The sequence below is a fragment of the Phoca vitulina genome, unplaced genomic scaffold (genome assembly GCF_004348235.1).
Source record: "Phoca vitulina isolate PV1807 unplaced genomic scaffold, GSC_HSeal_1.0 scaffold55, whole genome shotgun sequence".
Classification (NCBI taxonomy): domain Eukaryota; kingdom Metazoa; phylum Chordata; class Mammalia; order Carnivora; family Phocidae; genus Phoca; species Phoca vitulina.
In genome coordinates, this window is record NW_022589758.1 from 5,468,458 (window position 1) to 5,484,678 (window position 16,221).

The following is a 16,221-nucleotide window of genomic DNA, read 5'->3' on the forward strand; positions in this document are numbered from 1 at the left end:
TGGTTTATGGAAATTGAGAAGATGTGACATGTGTCTCTTCTGGGTAGAAGCTTTGAGAGCCAGTTTAAATGATCTCTTTGCCCTCTACCATGGTAAGTTCCTATAGAGGCTATTCCATCAGTCTGAGTGCCAGAGTGAAGATGACATGGAGCAGAGCCCCAACCAAGCTGTGAGGGACCTGTAGTGTAAACAAGGTGACTTGAATCACTTCAAGTTCTTGGAGTGACTGAAATGTGGAGATTGATGTTTGTCATGTTAACAAAACATAACCTAGCCCACTCCAAGTTAGTCTGGCTTTTTCCCGAACTCTTTTAATCATTCTTCACAAATTATAATTTCAGCCTCTCACCATTCTGACCAGTCCCCTGGATTCCACCCATTTTTGACACTATTCCCCTTAAATGGGGAGCCCAAATCTGAACCCCGTACCCCAGGTGCAATCCCAGTAGCCCACAACCAGCCCTTTGACCAAGTCACTCAATAGAGCCCAGAGTTGTTTTTGTGTTTCTTTGTGTATGCTTTTATTATTTTTTTTTAAAATATTTTATTTATTTATTTGACAGAGACACAGCGAGAGAGGGAACACAAGTGGGGGAGAGGGAGAAGCAGGCCTCCCGCTGAGCAGGGAGCCCGATGCCGGTCTCTATCCCCGGGTCCTGGGATCATGTCATGACCTGAGCCCAAGGCAGACGCTTAACGACTGAGTCATCCAGGCGCCCCTGTGTATGTTTTTATTATCAGATGTGTTATGCTGTTGTTAACTCACGTTGAGCTTGTGAACCAATAACTAGAGCTAGAAGCTTTTTCCATTGATCTCTCAATATTTACCTGGGGAACCGATTTTTAGATCGTACCTCAAGTAGACAGGACGGCATTTTACAACAGTTACATGATCTCTTTAAGACAAGTCAGCAGAACCATTTAAAGAAACCAGATGTTCCGTCTTTTGGCTCCGACCATGCCGTAAATCTTCATTATCCCGTGTACTGAGCGAAGGCTGCAAAAGTGCAGCACCGGCAGGACTGGGCGCACGGTAGGTGACCTGCACGATCGTGCGCGCCTAGTCGGAGTTGCTAAACCTAAGGAAAAGGCCATTTTCCCGCGGGGCCCTGGAGGCGGGGCTCCACTTTCCCAGGCCGACGCACTCAACGCCCGGCATCCTCACCCTTCCGTGGCGTGGTGACGGAAGGAGACTCCAGCCCCCGCCATCTCTGGCTCCGACACCCAATGAGCGGTCGCGGGCCTTTTTGGTGGGCGGGGCACACCCTAGGAGCCCGCCTGGTTGGCCTGCGGCCCGGCGCGGCGCATGACGTCTTTCCGTTGCCTCGCATCGTGTTGTGGTTAAGGCGTGGCGTCCCCTCCGGGCGCCTGAAGGAGACTTGGAGATTCCTGGGCCGCGCCGCTGGGGTCGTTGGGAGTCGCTGCCGCCGCCGCCACTGCCGCCACTGCCACTGCCGACAATCCATGAGGAAAATGCTCGCCGCTGTCTCTCGCGTGTTGTCGGGCGTCGCCCAGAAGCCGGTGAGGCAGCGTGGGCGGCCCGGGGTAGGGCGCGAGCGGGGCCGAGGCGGGGCCCGGGGCCAAGGCGGGGCCCGATCCTGGAGGACGCGAGAGGACGCCAGAGGACGGCCCGAGTCTGGGGGCGCGCGGTGTGGCGCCGCCTAGGGCGCTGCGGAGCGTCCCGAGAGCCGCGGGTCTTTTGTTTTGCCTTCGCTCCTGGCACTCCGCTCCCGGCCCCGGGACGAGCGGCTGCCGGGCCCTTCGGCAGCGAATGGGGGGAGGGGAGCTCTACAAGGTCCGCGGGGAGGTTAGCCGCGGCTCCCGGCGCCGGCTAAAGTAGGTGTGCTCCAGACGTGCCCGTTCTTTTACTGCGGACAGAAAAGGGGGCCTTGGGCATCCCCGAGTCTCCAGTGGATCCTGCCCATTCAGTTTAAATCTTTCTAATTTCATTCATCTTGGCTGAGAGGCCATGTACTATATTTAAAAGCGTGAAATCCGGAGACTGGTCCGGTTCAAACACCTGCCTCACCATTTACTAGACCTTGGGCAAGTTTTTGTTTTTGTTTTAAATCTCCCGTGCTCGGTTTCCTTCTCTCTAAAGAGGAGATAATACGAGTATTCACCCCGTGGGGTTGTCGTGAAGCTTAAATGCGTGACACGTATGTTAACCTTTTAACACGTATGTTAAATGTTATTTCAGTGCCCAGTTGGGTATACATTTGTGGAACACCTGCACCCAGCTCTGTAGGGTTAAGTCCGGGTCATGCTCACCAGAAACTACCCCCCTTTCCTCAACGTTGAGTTTTTCTTGGCAGTCACTTCAAGAGCAGTCAAGCAGAACCCAGAGGAAACCGCTCTCCCCCTTAAACACACACGCTTAGGGTAAAAGTAGCTGAAGAAAACAGCAGTGGTGCTTGGGAGGGTGGGGTTAGAGGTTGGCACTATTGATGGCTCCAGCTTGTAGATGTGCCTAAGGCCTTCAAGCATTTTGACCTCTTAGTATGGGGAGGTAGTATTACTGGGTACAATTGCAGCCAGGCTTGACTTGCAGTTCAAGTTCTAGTAACTCCCAGGATTTGGGGGCCGTTCTGCCTAGTATGGGCAGAGATCATTGAAAGGAAGTATACTCTTCTGGGAATCTCTTTGAAATAACTGCAAAACAATTTGGTTCATCAGTTACTAGCATTTAATTGCAATTAGATCCACCTGAAGGATAAGCCTGTTTCCGTTTTATTTCTGTATATCACATGATATATCCAACATTTCTTGAGCTCTTAATGTGTGCCGGGCACTAGGCTATTTAATCTCCACATCTTCGCTTTTTAGTTGAATGTAAGTAATGGAAACATGTTTTCAACTTTATATGAGGGTCTTAGTTCTGTATCATGTTAAATTTAAAGGCCTGCAGTAGAAAAGAACACCTTTGATAGAATTGGTGGTGTTCTGCAGTAAGAAAACTGCTGTGTGCATTTTCAAATTACTGTCACCTCTGTGTCCCTAGGAACAGAGAGAAGTCATTACTTAATATGAGGCTCATTTGCTCGGCTGCCCAGAATACTCCTGCTTGTGTTTTCCATTCTTCCAGCAATGCGTTGGCATGGAATGCAAATTGCACTTCATCTCAATAAAACTTTGGCCTCTTCAAAAATGACATAATACCGCCCAAATCAAATAGAAATGAATTTTGAGTTACAGTAATTTGTTAACTGGATAAAACCAGAGTGGAATATAACTTCATTTAGTCAAAAATTGTTATTGAGAGAAAAGATTATTACAACGGAAATGGATTCCTGTGTATAACATTTATTTAATTACTTTTTTAAAAATAAGAATTAGAGACAGTGAAAGAGCTAGTACTCCTTACTTTGAGCCGGCCCTCTTTTTTGGCTATTTTGCTTATTTTTCCTGTTGCTTGCATATGTGGCATTAATTATAGTAAGACACAGAAAAATATTTTGAAGGATTATGTATTAACTCTAGATTATGTGTGTCTGTGGGCCGAAACCCTGTTTAATATCTCCCCGTCCTTGTAACAGAGCAAATCAGGTAATCAGTGTTTCCATAACCTGTAATTATTGATGAGATGTCCCCAGAGTGCTCAGCGCACTTTAGGCTCTTGGGTCTAGTGTGCTTATTTATCAGGTTTCAGTTGTGTTAACACTGGCTAGAGTGTTCAAAGTGTTTGTTTTAGAATCATCAGAGACCTGTACTTTCTTTTTTGAACCTGTACTTCTTAATGTTAAAAAAAGATCATTGTCAGATAAAGGAAAACACACTTGAAACTGTCAGGAACTGGACAAGTTTCATACTCCATAGCTTGCCAGGTTCCCAGTGATTGTGGGCTTGACACTTTGATTTGCAAAAGTGTCTTTAAAAATTAAGTAAGCACATCAGATGTTAATACCATCAAGACAGAAACAACCACTTTCTAAGCATAGGTGATACAAATAGGTTTAAGGAATTTGTCTTTTAACAAACTCATTGTATAAAGTAGGTGTAGTATTTAATATCTTCGAGAACCTAAGGGAAAATGTTGCTGTAATTTACAGTGTTCACTTCTCAGGGGTTACTAGGGGCCGGCCTAGGTAGAAGACTTGGGACATGTCTCCCTCTTTTCTCCCTTGGTTTGCCACCCTTCAGCCATCCCACCAAAACCTTTAGAAATTGGATGCACCTCCTACAAAATGACAGTTTCTTTTTAATTTTTTTATTGTTATGTTAATCCCCATACATTACATCATTAGTTTTAGATATAGTGTTCCATGATTCATTGTTTGTGCATAACACCCAGTGCTCCATGCAGAACGTGCCCTCCTCAATACCCATCACCAGGCTAACCCATCCCCCCAACCCCCTCCCCTCTAGAACCCTCAGTTTGTTTTTCAGAGTCCATTGTCTCTCATGGTTCTTCTCCCCCTCCGATTTCCCCCCCTTCATTCTTCCCCTCCTGCTACATTCTTCTTCTTCTTTTTTTCTTTCTTAACATATATTGCATTATTTGTTTCAGAGGTACAGATCTGAGATTTAACAGTCTTGCACAATTCACAGCGCTTACCAGAACACATACCCTCCCCAGTGTCCATCACCCAGTCACCCCATCCCTCCCACCCCACCCCCCACTCCAGCAACCCTCAGTTTGTTTCCTGAGATTAAGAATTCCTCATATCAGTGAGGCAAAATGACAGTTTCTAAAATGAAAGCAGAAGGCCCAGTGTAACTTAAGTTGCTTAAGTACCTGTGATTTCATCTTTGAATGAGGTTGAGTGTTTTCAGAGTTATTTCACAGATGAAATTGCATTTAAAATTGTTATTGTTTGTATTTCCGTTATGATCCTTCGAGAATTTCACTACCAGTATACTTTTGGCTTTTTAAGTAATAGGGAAGATTTTTAATTTACACTGGTAGAATTTGGAATTTTTGAACTATTTTCCCTCTTTGACTTGAATGGTTCCCATGTATTTAGGAATGTAAAAGTTTTTATTTTTCAAAATGTAAATGGGTTCGTCCATGGTCTCTCAAAGAGGAATCCTATTTAACAGAGAAGCTTTTTAGGGCTCTCTAGAGAAAATGAAAGGTAATTTTTTCAACAGCCTCAACAGTTATAAATTATGATACACTCATACTTCTGATAGGACTTTTAGCTTCTTAACTCAGCTCCTTTTACCCATTATATGAGTGATTTCTCTTATTTTTGAGATGGATAGTGATGAAACAGGGAGAAAGGATATGAGTAGCTTTCCGGCAGTCGTAGTCTTTGACCTTGCCTTCCTGCTCTTTATTATATAGAATTGTCCGTCATTCTTGGTTTCAACTTTAAGATGGAGAAAGAAATTTACCTCTTCTCGGTTATGGTTGGTTACTAGCTGGTTTGGTCTCTAGTTTTATTTATTAAGTTTTTACTTGAATTCCAGTTAGTTGACACAGTGTAATATTAGTTTCAGGTGTATGGTTTTAGTGTTTCAACAAGGTCTCGTTTTTTGTTTTTTGTTTTAAAGATTGATTTATTTGAGAGGGAGAGAGCGCACATGTGATCGGGGGAGGGGCAGAGGGAGAAGGAATCGCCTTTTTTTTTTTTTTTTTTTTAAGATTTTATTTATTTGACAGAGAGCGAGAGAGGGAACACAGCATGGGGAGTGGGAGAGGGAGAAGCAGGCTTCCCGCCGAGCAGGGAGCCCGATGCGGGGCTCGATCCCTGGACCCTGGGATCACGACCTGAGCCGAAGGCAGACGCCTAACGACTGAGCCACCCAGGCACCCCAACAAGGTCTCTAGTTTTAAATATTTCTGAAAACTACAGTTTTTATAGCTGTATCTGGACATTTATTTTGCATTACAAGAAAAATTTCTGGCCCCACAATGTAATTTGTTAACTGGCAAAAATAACTGGTCTGTTTCATGATTGCCAAACATCGCCTTTAGTTTGTCACCTCACCCTGCTTAGCTTTACTTCTTTCCAAATTCCTCAGTTTTCTTCACATATTCTTAGGTATACTAATGGATTCCCTCTGCCTCTAACTTAAGCATTTATTTCTAGTCTTTAAGCATTTTTCCTACAGCAGGGTCATTGTCTTGTTGGCTTTATCAGATAATGGTATGCTGATGGGTGAAGAGAAGTAGATAACAGGTTTTTGTACACTTGGAGGGGCGCTTAGCAGGTCAACTTTAACCCTTCTCACCAGGATCAAGTCCAGTGCTAGAAGTTGGACGGTAAGGTAATAATACACTGTAGGAATACATCAAAAGTACTTTTTGTGGGATCTGAAGAATATGCTTCAAGTCTCCATGAAAAGAAGTCATGTCAATTTACATATCAGTGTTTGAAAACGTGGCAGAATGTGGCTAAAATAATATAGTAATAGTAATTGGTAAATCTTTGTGGTCTAATCTGGACCTTAGCCATCACATAGAGTACTTCCGTTGTGAGCAGGTATGTTCAATCGAAAAAGTGGAAAGGAAACATTTCCCCCGCTTTTTACCACCCAAGCAGTAACAGCCGCCCAAACAGCAAGAAGGGAACGCTGGTTGCAGAGAACATTTCTCCCTTCTGAGGCTTGTATCTCATACTTTTAGTAGTTTAAAATATGTTTCTTATGGAGCCATTTCATAGAATAGTGGTTGGCCTGAAATAGGAATTGGATCATAGTTTTATATGAAGAATAATAATGAAAGTAAAGCTTTGGCTTGTTCAATGTCTGGTTATGACTGCAGATAGCAGAAATAAAGCCCACAGGTTATCTAGTCTCTTCAGTTTGGCCATTAACTTCATTCTATTTTCACTGTAATTTCTTTGGAAACAGAATGGCCACGTGGATGGGTTTGATTTTTGTCTCCTTTCTCTTTCTGCTGTTACCCTTCAGAAGTGGGTATGATCATGTTTCATTGGCCAGAGCATGGATTCATTTTGAAGGCAAGATCCCAACACAGTAAAGAGAATGGAGGATACACCCGTGAATATGTTGGGGCTTATGAAAATTCCAGGACGGCATCCTGATAACTGATTAATAATAATAATGACTTTCAAAAATACTGACAATAAAAAGTACTGATATATTTGTATATTTTGGTCTTTCAAGGCAAGCAGAGTGCTCGTGGCCTCCCGTAATTTTGCAAATGATGCTACATTTGAAATTAAGGTAAGAAGTGTTTTGCTTTGTGTTAGTAATTTTTCCACAGGTACGCAAGCCCCGCATCAGGCTCCCTGCTCAGTGGGGAGTCTGCTTCTCCCTCTCCTGCTCCTCCTGCTTGTGCTCACTCGCTTGCTCTCAAATAAATAAAATCTTTAAAAAGTTTCTTACAACGTTTCTTTGCAAGTTTGTCTTTCAACCTATAACTCATTTGACTTCCATGGATTTTTGGTGAAAGTCATCTTAGATTTCTTTCCTCTAAAACTCGATCCTCTTGCACAGTGAGCTTTATGATTTAAGGAGTCAGAAGCAATATGTGGCATCTCTTATGTGCTCCTCTGCTGGTTTTTGAGTTAAATAATATTGCAATAAGATAACAGATCTTACAGTGGGTTGTCAGCGTTTATATTGTAGTAACTGGAAGTTAACTGTCTGATTCCATTTCAGAAATGCGATCTTCATCGGCTAGAAGAGGGCCCTCCTGTCACCACAGTGCTCACCAGGGAGGACGGGCTCAGGTACTATAGGATGATGCAGACTGTTCGCCGGATGGAGTTAAAGGCAGATCAGCTGTATAAACAGAAAATTATTCGTGGTTTCTGTCACTTGTGTGATGGTCAGGTGAGTGGTGGTTTTGTAATAAAACCATGTTAGATGTAGGAATTTAAGTATGGTTTGTAGTTATTGGTTTTTACCCCACCTTAGGAGTCTAAAGGATTCGAGGCCGGCCTGTCAGAATAAAGACGAGCGTGCTGAGGCCTGCTACAAAGCTCATGCTAAGGAAGTCACGCACACTTCCCGTTGCTGGTGTCCTGCGCCTTGATGGCTTTGTGATCACCTGTAGTGCTTATACTTGTGGGCAAAAGGGTTTTCACTTTGTGTTTTGTTTTGTGGGTTTAGGCCAAGGGTTACAAATTCAAATGCCTGTGGGGACCAGCTGGGTGGAATAAATTAGTGAAGAAGGTGGGACTGGTAGTGGACTGGAGTCGGCAGGCCCGGCCCACCGGGGGACACCATCACTTGGTTCCAGCCAGTTGGTGCCATATGGAAATCTGAGGTTAATGCTTCCTGTTTTTGGTTCCTCAAGAGAAAACAGAAGTGTCTATTTTCCTATGAAATTCTCCCAGTATTAATGTTGACATCTAGTTCAGGATTTTTTTTTCCAAATCACTGTACTGGCTTGAAACTACATCTGTGAATTTCCAGTTTGTAGCTTCTGGCTTGAACTTTACCCTCTGTTCTGTTTCCGATGAAAAATAGAGCTCCTCTTGTGGTTATTGAGAGTTCTACTAGGCCAAATTTTCATAATAGGCTGGGGATTTTATCTAGAAATGTGTATTGTATTGACTCATTACTGCTTCTTTCTTTAATGTAGGAAGCTTGTTGTGTGGGCCTGGAGGCCGGCATAAATCCCACAGACCATCTTATCACAGCCTATCGGGCTCATGGCTTTACCTTTACTCGTGGACTTTCTGTCCGAGAAATTCTTGCAGAGCTTACAGGTTTGCTATTGATTTTCAAAAACGGGGAATTAGTGAAATAAGTGCAGATTTTTCATAGTAAGATGCTGTTACAACTTAATATTAAAACCTTTTTGAGTATAAAAAAAAAGTGCCTCTCCCTTTTGGTGCTTTGGTACCTCTGTTGTGCTTTTGAGTAAACTGACCATTTTTGAGGTCATCTGGCCCTTCAGGTGAAAGTTTAAAAATGTTAGCTTCGTAAAATCAGAATACTGTTTGTCACTCAAGCACGCCAGTAGAAATTAGCAATCATAGAAAGTAAATTGAGAGTAGGAGCATTTCATTGTATGCAATTTAAATTCTAGGAATCTTTAATATTCCCTTTGTCCCCCTTGACTCTTGAACTGTTCAGCGTACCAGTGTAGGAGAAATTGGAAGATGTTTGTAACTGGCCAAAAAAAAATGTCCAGCGTACCATGATGCTAACATCTAAAGGAAACTCAGTGGTTAGAGAGCTGGAAAGTTCAAGGACATGGGACTGGATTAACCTTCATTTAAAGGACCAGGAGATACGGGTGGAATATGTATTTGCATAGAGGGAAGGGTGCTTATAGAATAGAATTAACCTGTGAGTTCTAGTGGTTGAGCCTCTAAGTAAACACTTGGGGTGTGGTTTTCTTTTGTATATTTGGTTTTTGATGTGTATGTGCACATGCTGCCATTTGTAGGACGAAGAGGAGGCTGTGCTAAGGGAAAAGGTGGATCGATGCATATGTATGCCAAGAACTTCTATGGGGGCAATGGCATCGTTGGAGCTCAGGTGATCCACGCTGAGGATGAGGATTGCATGCTTTCCTAGATTTGGCCCTGGACCATATCTTAACATTTCATACCCCGGAGAACTTGAAGTATTTTAGTACTTTGGGGGCTTGTACTTTATTATTATTTTTTAAAGATTTTATTTATTTATTTGACAGAGAGACACAGTGAGAGAGGGAACACAAGCAGGGGAGTGGGAGAGGGAGAAGCAGGCTTCCCGCTGAGCAGGGAGCCCAGTGCGGGGCTTGATCCCAGGACTCTGGGGTCATGACCTGAGCCAAAGGCAGACGCTTAACGACTGAGCCACCCAGGTGCCCCGGCTTGGTGTACTTTAAAAGACCTATTGCTTCCTAGCCTACCATTTGATCAGTTAATAGTTAGATTTGGACAATGATTTAGAATTCTTCCTTTTAGGTTTTGTTATGTTTTATAAGTAAGCAAGAGCCCCCAGCAGCAGCTTATACCTTCACCTTTTTGTTTAAGTACATTAATTGCTTTGTGACATCCACTTAGCCCTTCCTCTTCCTGCTATAGACTGTGGATGCAGGTATCTGAGGAGGAAAGGCAGGTGATCAGGATCATAGGGGCCACATTAGAAATCGTTCGAGCTTTTGTGGTTATATAGTTCTCTTTGTTCTCATCAGTTAGTGAATAATGAAGTAACAGCCTGGGTGTGATATGTAAGTGATGAATCACTAAATTCTCCTCCTGAAACCAGTATTACGCTATATGTTAACTAGAGTTAAAAAAAAAAAAATTTGAAAGGAAAAATGAAGAACGGCATAAAATTATAACTAGATTGTTTGGCTTACTTTGTAATGTGATGCTGCTGTATGTTAAAAAAACACCTAGGTTTCATGTTTTGGCTCTTGAGTAGTTGAATCTTTATAGAAGTGTTACTGTTTAATGGTTGAAATAGAAAAATTATTCATGTTGCTTTACCAATTTGATTATAATATTGGGGGTAGGGGCATGGTAGGGAGTTTGTAGTGATAGTGTAATTTCTGTCTTAAATTCTGGCCAGGACTTAAAATTCAGAGCATTAATATTATCTCTCCTCTTGGATTTCTGTGGTTCTTTCTTGGTTGTCCTCACTGTCAGGTGCCCCTGGGAGCAGGGATTGCTCTGGCCTGTAAGTATAACGGAAAGGATGAGGTCTGTTTGACTTTATATGGCGATGGTGCTGCCAATCAGGTGAGTATGTGTCTCTTGACTTTGAATAACCTTTGCAGTTTTATTTCCAAAGTGTTGAATAGTCATAGTTCCATTTGTAGAGAAGTCGTCTGTTGCTTAGTAGTTGAAGTAGCCATTCAGGGCAGGCTGGAATTTGGTTTTACGGCCACATTACAGGTTTACTTTGTGGCGTGTGGCACGAGTGCTTCATACAGGCCCTCCTGTGGAAGAGCTCGCCTCTGCCTCAGCGCTTCACAAACACTCTGAGGGTGAAGGACCTTTTTACTTCTTAACCCAGGGCAAACTAGTTCTTATACTATCAGTCCTGTAATGTGCAGACTCCTCTCATGGTTTCTGAGCCTGGCTCTTTCTGTACTTTTCCTGTCATGCTCGGAGTCCTCACCAGTCTGTGGACAACACTCTGAGGCTCTGCTCTGGATGCTGATTCTCAGACATTGGCTCACTCTGGTTATCCAGTGGGCCCGATAGCATTTACAGTAAAGCATTAAAGTAGGTAGCCACAAAGTTTTACATGTTGATCTTTTCCTAATGTATTACATACCACTGCCTTGGCCCCACTGAAACGAGTGGTTTTTGGTTTGTCACTTTCTTTGGTTGCAAAAAGAGATGATGCTTGTCGTTTTTTCCTCCCCCATCCCCCAACACACACACTCCTTTGCCTTAAAAGCTCCGTTGTGGAAGGTGAAGCTTTTCATGTTTTTTGAAAGCTTTCGTGCCAGGGAGAGCAGCAGCTTTTGGGGACGATGAAGAAATCTAGAGAAAAATAGCCAAATAATACCACTTGAACTTTTTATACACACTTCCAGGGTCAGATATTTGAAGCTTACAACATGGCAGCTTTGTGGAAATTGCCGTGTATTTTCATCTGTGAGAATAACCGCTATGGAATGGGAACGTCTGTTGAGAGAGCAGCGGCCAGCACTGATTACTACAAGAGAGGCGACTTCATTCCTGGGCTGAGGGTGAGGACACCTGGCATGAGGCTGGGGCTACCCCTTTGCGGTTTGATGCCTCTGTGTGGGTCCTTGACCATCTCAGACAAATGGAAGAGTTCTCTGTTCTTAGCGCACGAACGGGTCCTGTAACATTAAAATGGTTTGACGCAGTTTGATTTATGCTCTGCCCTTTTCTGTGTATGAACAGGTGGATGGAATGGATATCTTGTGTGTCCGGGAGGCAACAAGGTTTGCAGCTGCTTACTGTAGATCTGGAAAGGTAAGACTTTTTTTTAGGCCTCTGGGCTAGAGATAATCTATTGACATTTATCTTAACGTTAAAAGAATGCCTCCCATGTGTCTACTGTAGCTCTTCAGGGGTGGCTGGTAATTGAGGAGGGGTGTATAAGGTAGAAGAAGAGTCCAGTGAATCGGGTCCCTTTGTAAATACCCTGGTCTTGGTAGCTCACCTCTTGGGAACCATCCCACGTTGCCCCCATTTGGGGTGAATCTTTCCTTTGAGCTCTCCCTTCAGCATTTTGCCTTGTGGTTTGATTAATTATGTGCCTCCAACCTCCACCCCTCCTCCCCATTAATCGTAAGCCCCTTGAGTGAGCAGATGGGCGACCCCCACAATGCTTAGTACAGAACTTTGCTTGGATAATAGGTGTTCAGTGTAAGCTTGTCTTCCATAAGTTAAGTGTTATGGTTAAAGTGTGTCATCTTAGTCTTGCTGTTTCAGTCCTGAGAATCTTGACCTTTCGGGTAGAGTAGTAGAGGGAGAGGGAACAGTGAGGTTGGCTTAGGTGCCATCAGAGCTAGTAGAAAGGATGGTGTTCTCCCTCAGTTGGTGTTCACAGCCCAGAAAGCACGTCCCTAGGGTTTACCTTTCCGTGACATCCCCTGTGCGGTAGGATTCAGCTAGCAGTGATGCAAATGGGGAATGGGGGTGGAGCAGGGAGGGAGATGGAGAGGGGCTGCCTGTGAGGAAAGAGGAATGAAATCGAGTATGGCTGAGGTGGCAGTGAGCTCAGCAGTCTACACTGGGACTCCCAAGACTAGAGGTCCAGGCGTGGGCGGTATCATTCCCCTCTTCCCCAGTTCCTGGAAGAACATGCAGGGTACAAACTTACATGGAAACAGGCTCGCTGGTCTATAGTATGTGTTGACTTTCACAGCCTGATTTTGGAATTAGGGGAGAGTCTAGAAACCCTCTTAGCCCAACCCACTGTGTCTTCCAGTAGCTCCTGGACGGCATAGAACAGAAAAATAGGTGACACTTAGTGAGGGGCTGACGTGTGCCAGTCAGGTGGTGCAGTAAGCACTTCTGTGTTAATCAGCACAACCCTGGAGTTAGGTCCCTCACCTGTAAAACAGTAACCTAAGGCACAGAGTGGTTAAGGGTACGTAGCTACTGTACAGGACAGCCCACATTGGACCCCAGGCGCTTGGACTGAGAGCCGGGCCTCTCCCGTCCCTCAACTACTGCACCAAACTGTCCAGGGGTCTTAGATCGCCCCTCTCCAGAGCCTCAGTGTTCAAAGTTGTCTTCTGGCAGGGGGCTAGTGTAGCAGGAGGAAGCGGTCTTGGAGGTGGTTGGGCCGGCCAGCAGAGTCACAGGGCTGCTGCTCAGATGTCAGTGACCACCATCTTTGTCACATGCTAGCCAGACCTGCGCGGGAGGAGGGGTGTCAGCCCCTCTGAAACTGCATGAAGTGGGGCTGAGGTAGAGATTGACCTGCCCGCCCTTCTGCACTTTCCAGCACACCTAGAGGTTTGCGTTTAAGCTTATTCTGTGAGATTTTGTAGTACTTCTCTAGCTTTTTAAAAGGATCCAAATGCTTGTAGATCATTTCATCTGTGAACTGGGGGGGAAAGCTAGCTTTACTGACCCTGAAGATAAAAACCACCCCCTCCCTTGGTGTCATACCTGCTTTCTAATAGGTTTTTCTGCATTAAATCTCAGCTGTTGTATAGGATTATTATTTATCAAAGGCAATGCTGATGAAATATTTAAGATCAGTGGGCTCTGTAACATGTTGAATGTCTTTTTGATTCTAAATGAGAAGGATGAAACATGGAATACATAGGTTTTAGCTAATAGGAAATTCTTGACAACTCAGCCAACTTAGAATCTGATGAGAACATCTTTGACTCTGAAAGGATATGCTGTGCCCACTGTCTCAGTCTCAGTCTCCACTGGGTTCTGTTTTAGGGGCCCATACTGATGGAGCTCCAGACTTACCGTTACCATGGACACAGCATGAGCGACCCTGGCGTCAGGTATGGTCTTGGGAAATCAGATAGTGGTGTCCCAAGTGGGTGGGCTTCGTATGGTGCTACTCACATGAAAAAGCAAAGCATTTCGACATTTGCTTTGGAAGCCAGACACCAGTGGGCCTCATTCAGTGAATTAGTTGGTGTTGAGTAGGTATTTGACTCTCTGCTTGGGAGCATTCTGAAAATCCTTATAATATGTACTATGTTCATGTTAGCATGAGCAGCAATAAATTGCAGAGATGGGGCACCTGGCTGGCTCGGGGTAGGGCATGTGACTCTGGGATTTGTGAATTTAAGTCTCACGTTGGGGGTAGAAGTTGCTTTAAAAAAAATTGCAGAGAGAAATTGTTTCATAAACCCGGTTGATGGTGTGGAGTATATAGGGGTATGTAGCTTTTGTAGGCATTACCCCAATATAGAGTTGGAATTTGAAAACCTGGCTGGTATGGAGTGAGGAGGCCACCCGGCAACATGGGGCATCCAGTATGTTGAAATAGATCAGTCAAAACACGGTAGGTTATACTAGGAAGATAGTTTTACTAGTCCCCTTGGTAACTTGGGCATGTAATGCTGCCATCCCAAAGTAGATTTAGTCAGAGTAAGCCAGCCCTAACAAGCCTGGGAGTAGATTGGAGTTTGAAGGGAAAATGTTACAAAGAGCAACTTACACGGAAAAATACACTTGGTGTTTTCAGAACAACAGTAGAGCCCTCCCGTCCCGTTTATGTTACTTGAAATGATAACAGGTTTCAAAGATGTAGGACAAGGATGTACAGTTGACCCTTGAACGACACAGGTTTGAACAGCCTGGGTCCACTTTACACAGGGATTTTCTTTTTCAATAAAACGGTACTATTCTGTATTTTCTCTGGCTGTAACACTTCTGGCTTATGTTAATACAGCATATAAGGCATGTAACATACAAAATATCTGTTTATTAAGACTTGTTTTTCAGGAGTCAAAATTGGCAGATTTTCAACTGTTTATGGGGGGGTTGGTGCTCTTAAACTCCACGTTGTTCAAGGGTCAGTTGTATTCTAGGATCAGGAAGGGGAAAACCTACTGTTTGAGTTTTCGCTGGCCCCACTTCTCTGGGCTCCTAAACTTACTTCCTGCTTGGCATTCCGCCACCTTCCAGTCTACAGTTCTCACCACCCACCTAAAATGGCACATAAAGCGGCTCTACCACTTTCTTTATAGCCTACATCTGAATCAAAGAAGCAAATAAAAGCTTGGCCTCTGTTGTCGGAATGCCTGAGAAGGCAGAGGAATTGCCAGGGCAGAGTTTTCTATGAAAGATCCTAGAATGTGAGAGGCAGCATTCTTGTATTTTGAGAGGATAATGGCACCATGTCCCCAGCGACAGCTCTGAAAACTGTTCTGACCTACTTGTTTGCCTCCTCCTAGTTACCGTACACGAGAAGAGATTCAGGAAGTAAGAAGTAAGAGTGACCCTATTATGCTTCTCAAGGATAGAATGGTGAACAGCAATCTGGCCAGTGTTGAAGAATTAAAGGTAGGCTCAACCGGTGTTTCTGCACCCAGAGAGCTGCCGCTCCTGGGGGAGCTACCTCGGTCAGTGGGAAAGGATGGATTGTAGTGTCATAGGACACTATGAAGCAGTCCTGTTTGCTTAGTCTTGCAACCCAGTAGCACAATTCTGTGTTCCTAAAAATAGACTTTAGGGGTACTCCAAAATATTCCTGTGATCACTGCCATTTAAACACCTCTTCAAAAATAGTTCTAGTTCCATACTGGCAACATGTTCCGAGTAGAACTAGATGGCATTCTAAGCTGCTGTTTATTCAAAAACCTCTTGAACTGTAATCTGATTTTTAGGAAATTGATGTTGAAGTGAGGAAAGAAATTGAGGATGCTGCCCAGTTTGCCACTGCTGATCCTGAACCGCCTTTGGAAGAACTAGGCTATCACATTTACAGCAGTGATCCGCCTTTTGAAGTTCGGGGTGCAAATCAGTGGATCAAGTTTAAGTCCATCAGTTAATAGGAGATCGCACGTGATGGATGGTTACACCTTCAGTGGGCTGTTGGACTCCAGCTGTAAGGGACTCTGTTCTCAACTTTGTTAAGAAAACCCCATAAAAAGATAGTAAGTGCATGTGTTTTGTACAGTGTTGCATTAAAAGATGTTACTGCACACTTAAGTATACTTAGTGTGAATATTATAGAAGATTATTTTAGATTTCAAATTATTTCCTCAAAATGGTTCTGTTTCTTTTAATTTGCTAAATAGTACACAACTAAATCAAAAGCCATTCCTACCTTTGAGGGGAGTGTGAGCATTCCCTTGACCCTTGCAAGGGCCCATGCACCTCACCAAACAGCGAACACTGCATGCACACCCTCATCAGTGTGGGGGCTGAAGCCTCGTCACAGTGACCGTCATTT

The 16,221-nt window shown here is 44.0% G+C and overlaps 1 protein-coding gene across 1 annotated transcript; it reads left to right on the top strand.

Moving 5' to 3' along the window:
• The first annotated feature begins 1,312 nt into the window (after positions 1 to 1,312).
• PDHA1 (pyruvate dehydrogenase E1 subunit alpha 1) lies at positions 1,313 to 16,094 on the top strand. Its single transcript, XM_032389614.1, has 11 exons — positions 1,313 to 1,521; positions 7,075 to 7,134; positions 7,573 to 7,746; positions 8,501 to 8,627; positions 9,314 to 9,405; positions 10,506 to 10,598; positions 11,405 to 11,560; positions 11,742 to 11,813; positions 13,749 to 13,816; positions 15,221 to 15,329; positions 15,653 to 16,094. Exons 1-11 carry the CDS (start codon positions 1,465 to 1,467, stop codon positions 15,815 to 15,817), a joined length of 1,173 nt encoding a protein of 390 aa, XP_032245505.1. The 5' UTR covers positions 1,313 to 1,464; the 3' UTR covers positions 15,818 to 16,094.
• The last annotated feature ends 127 nt before the right edge of the window (positions 16,095 to 16,221 follow it).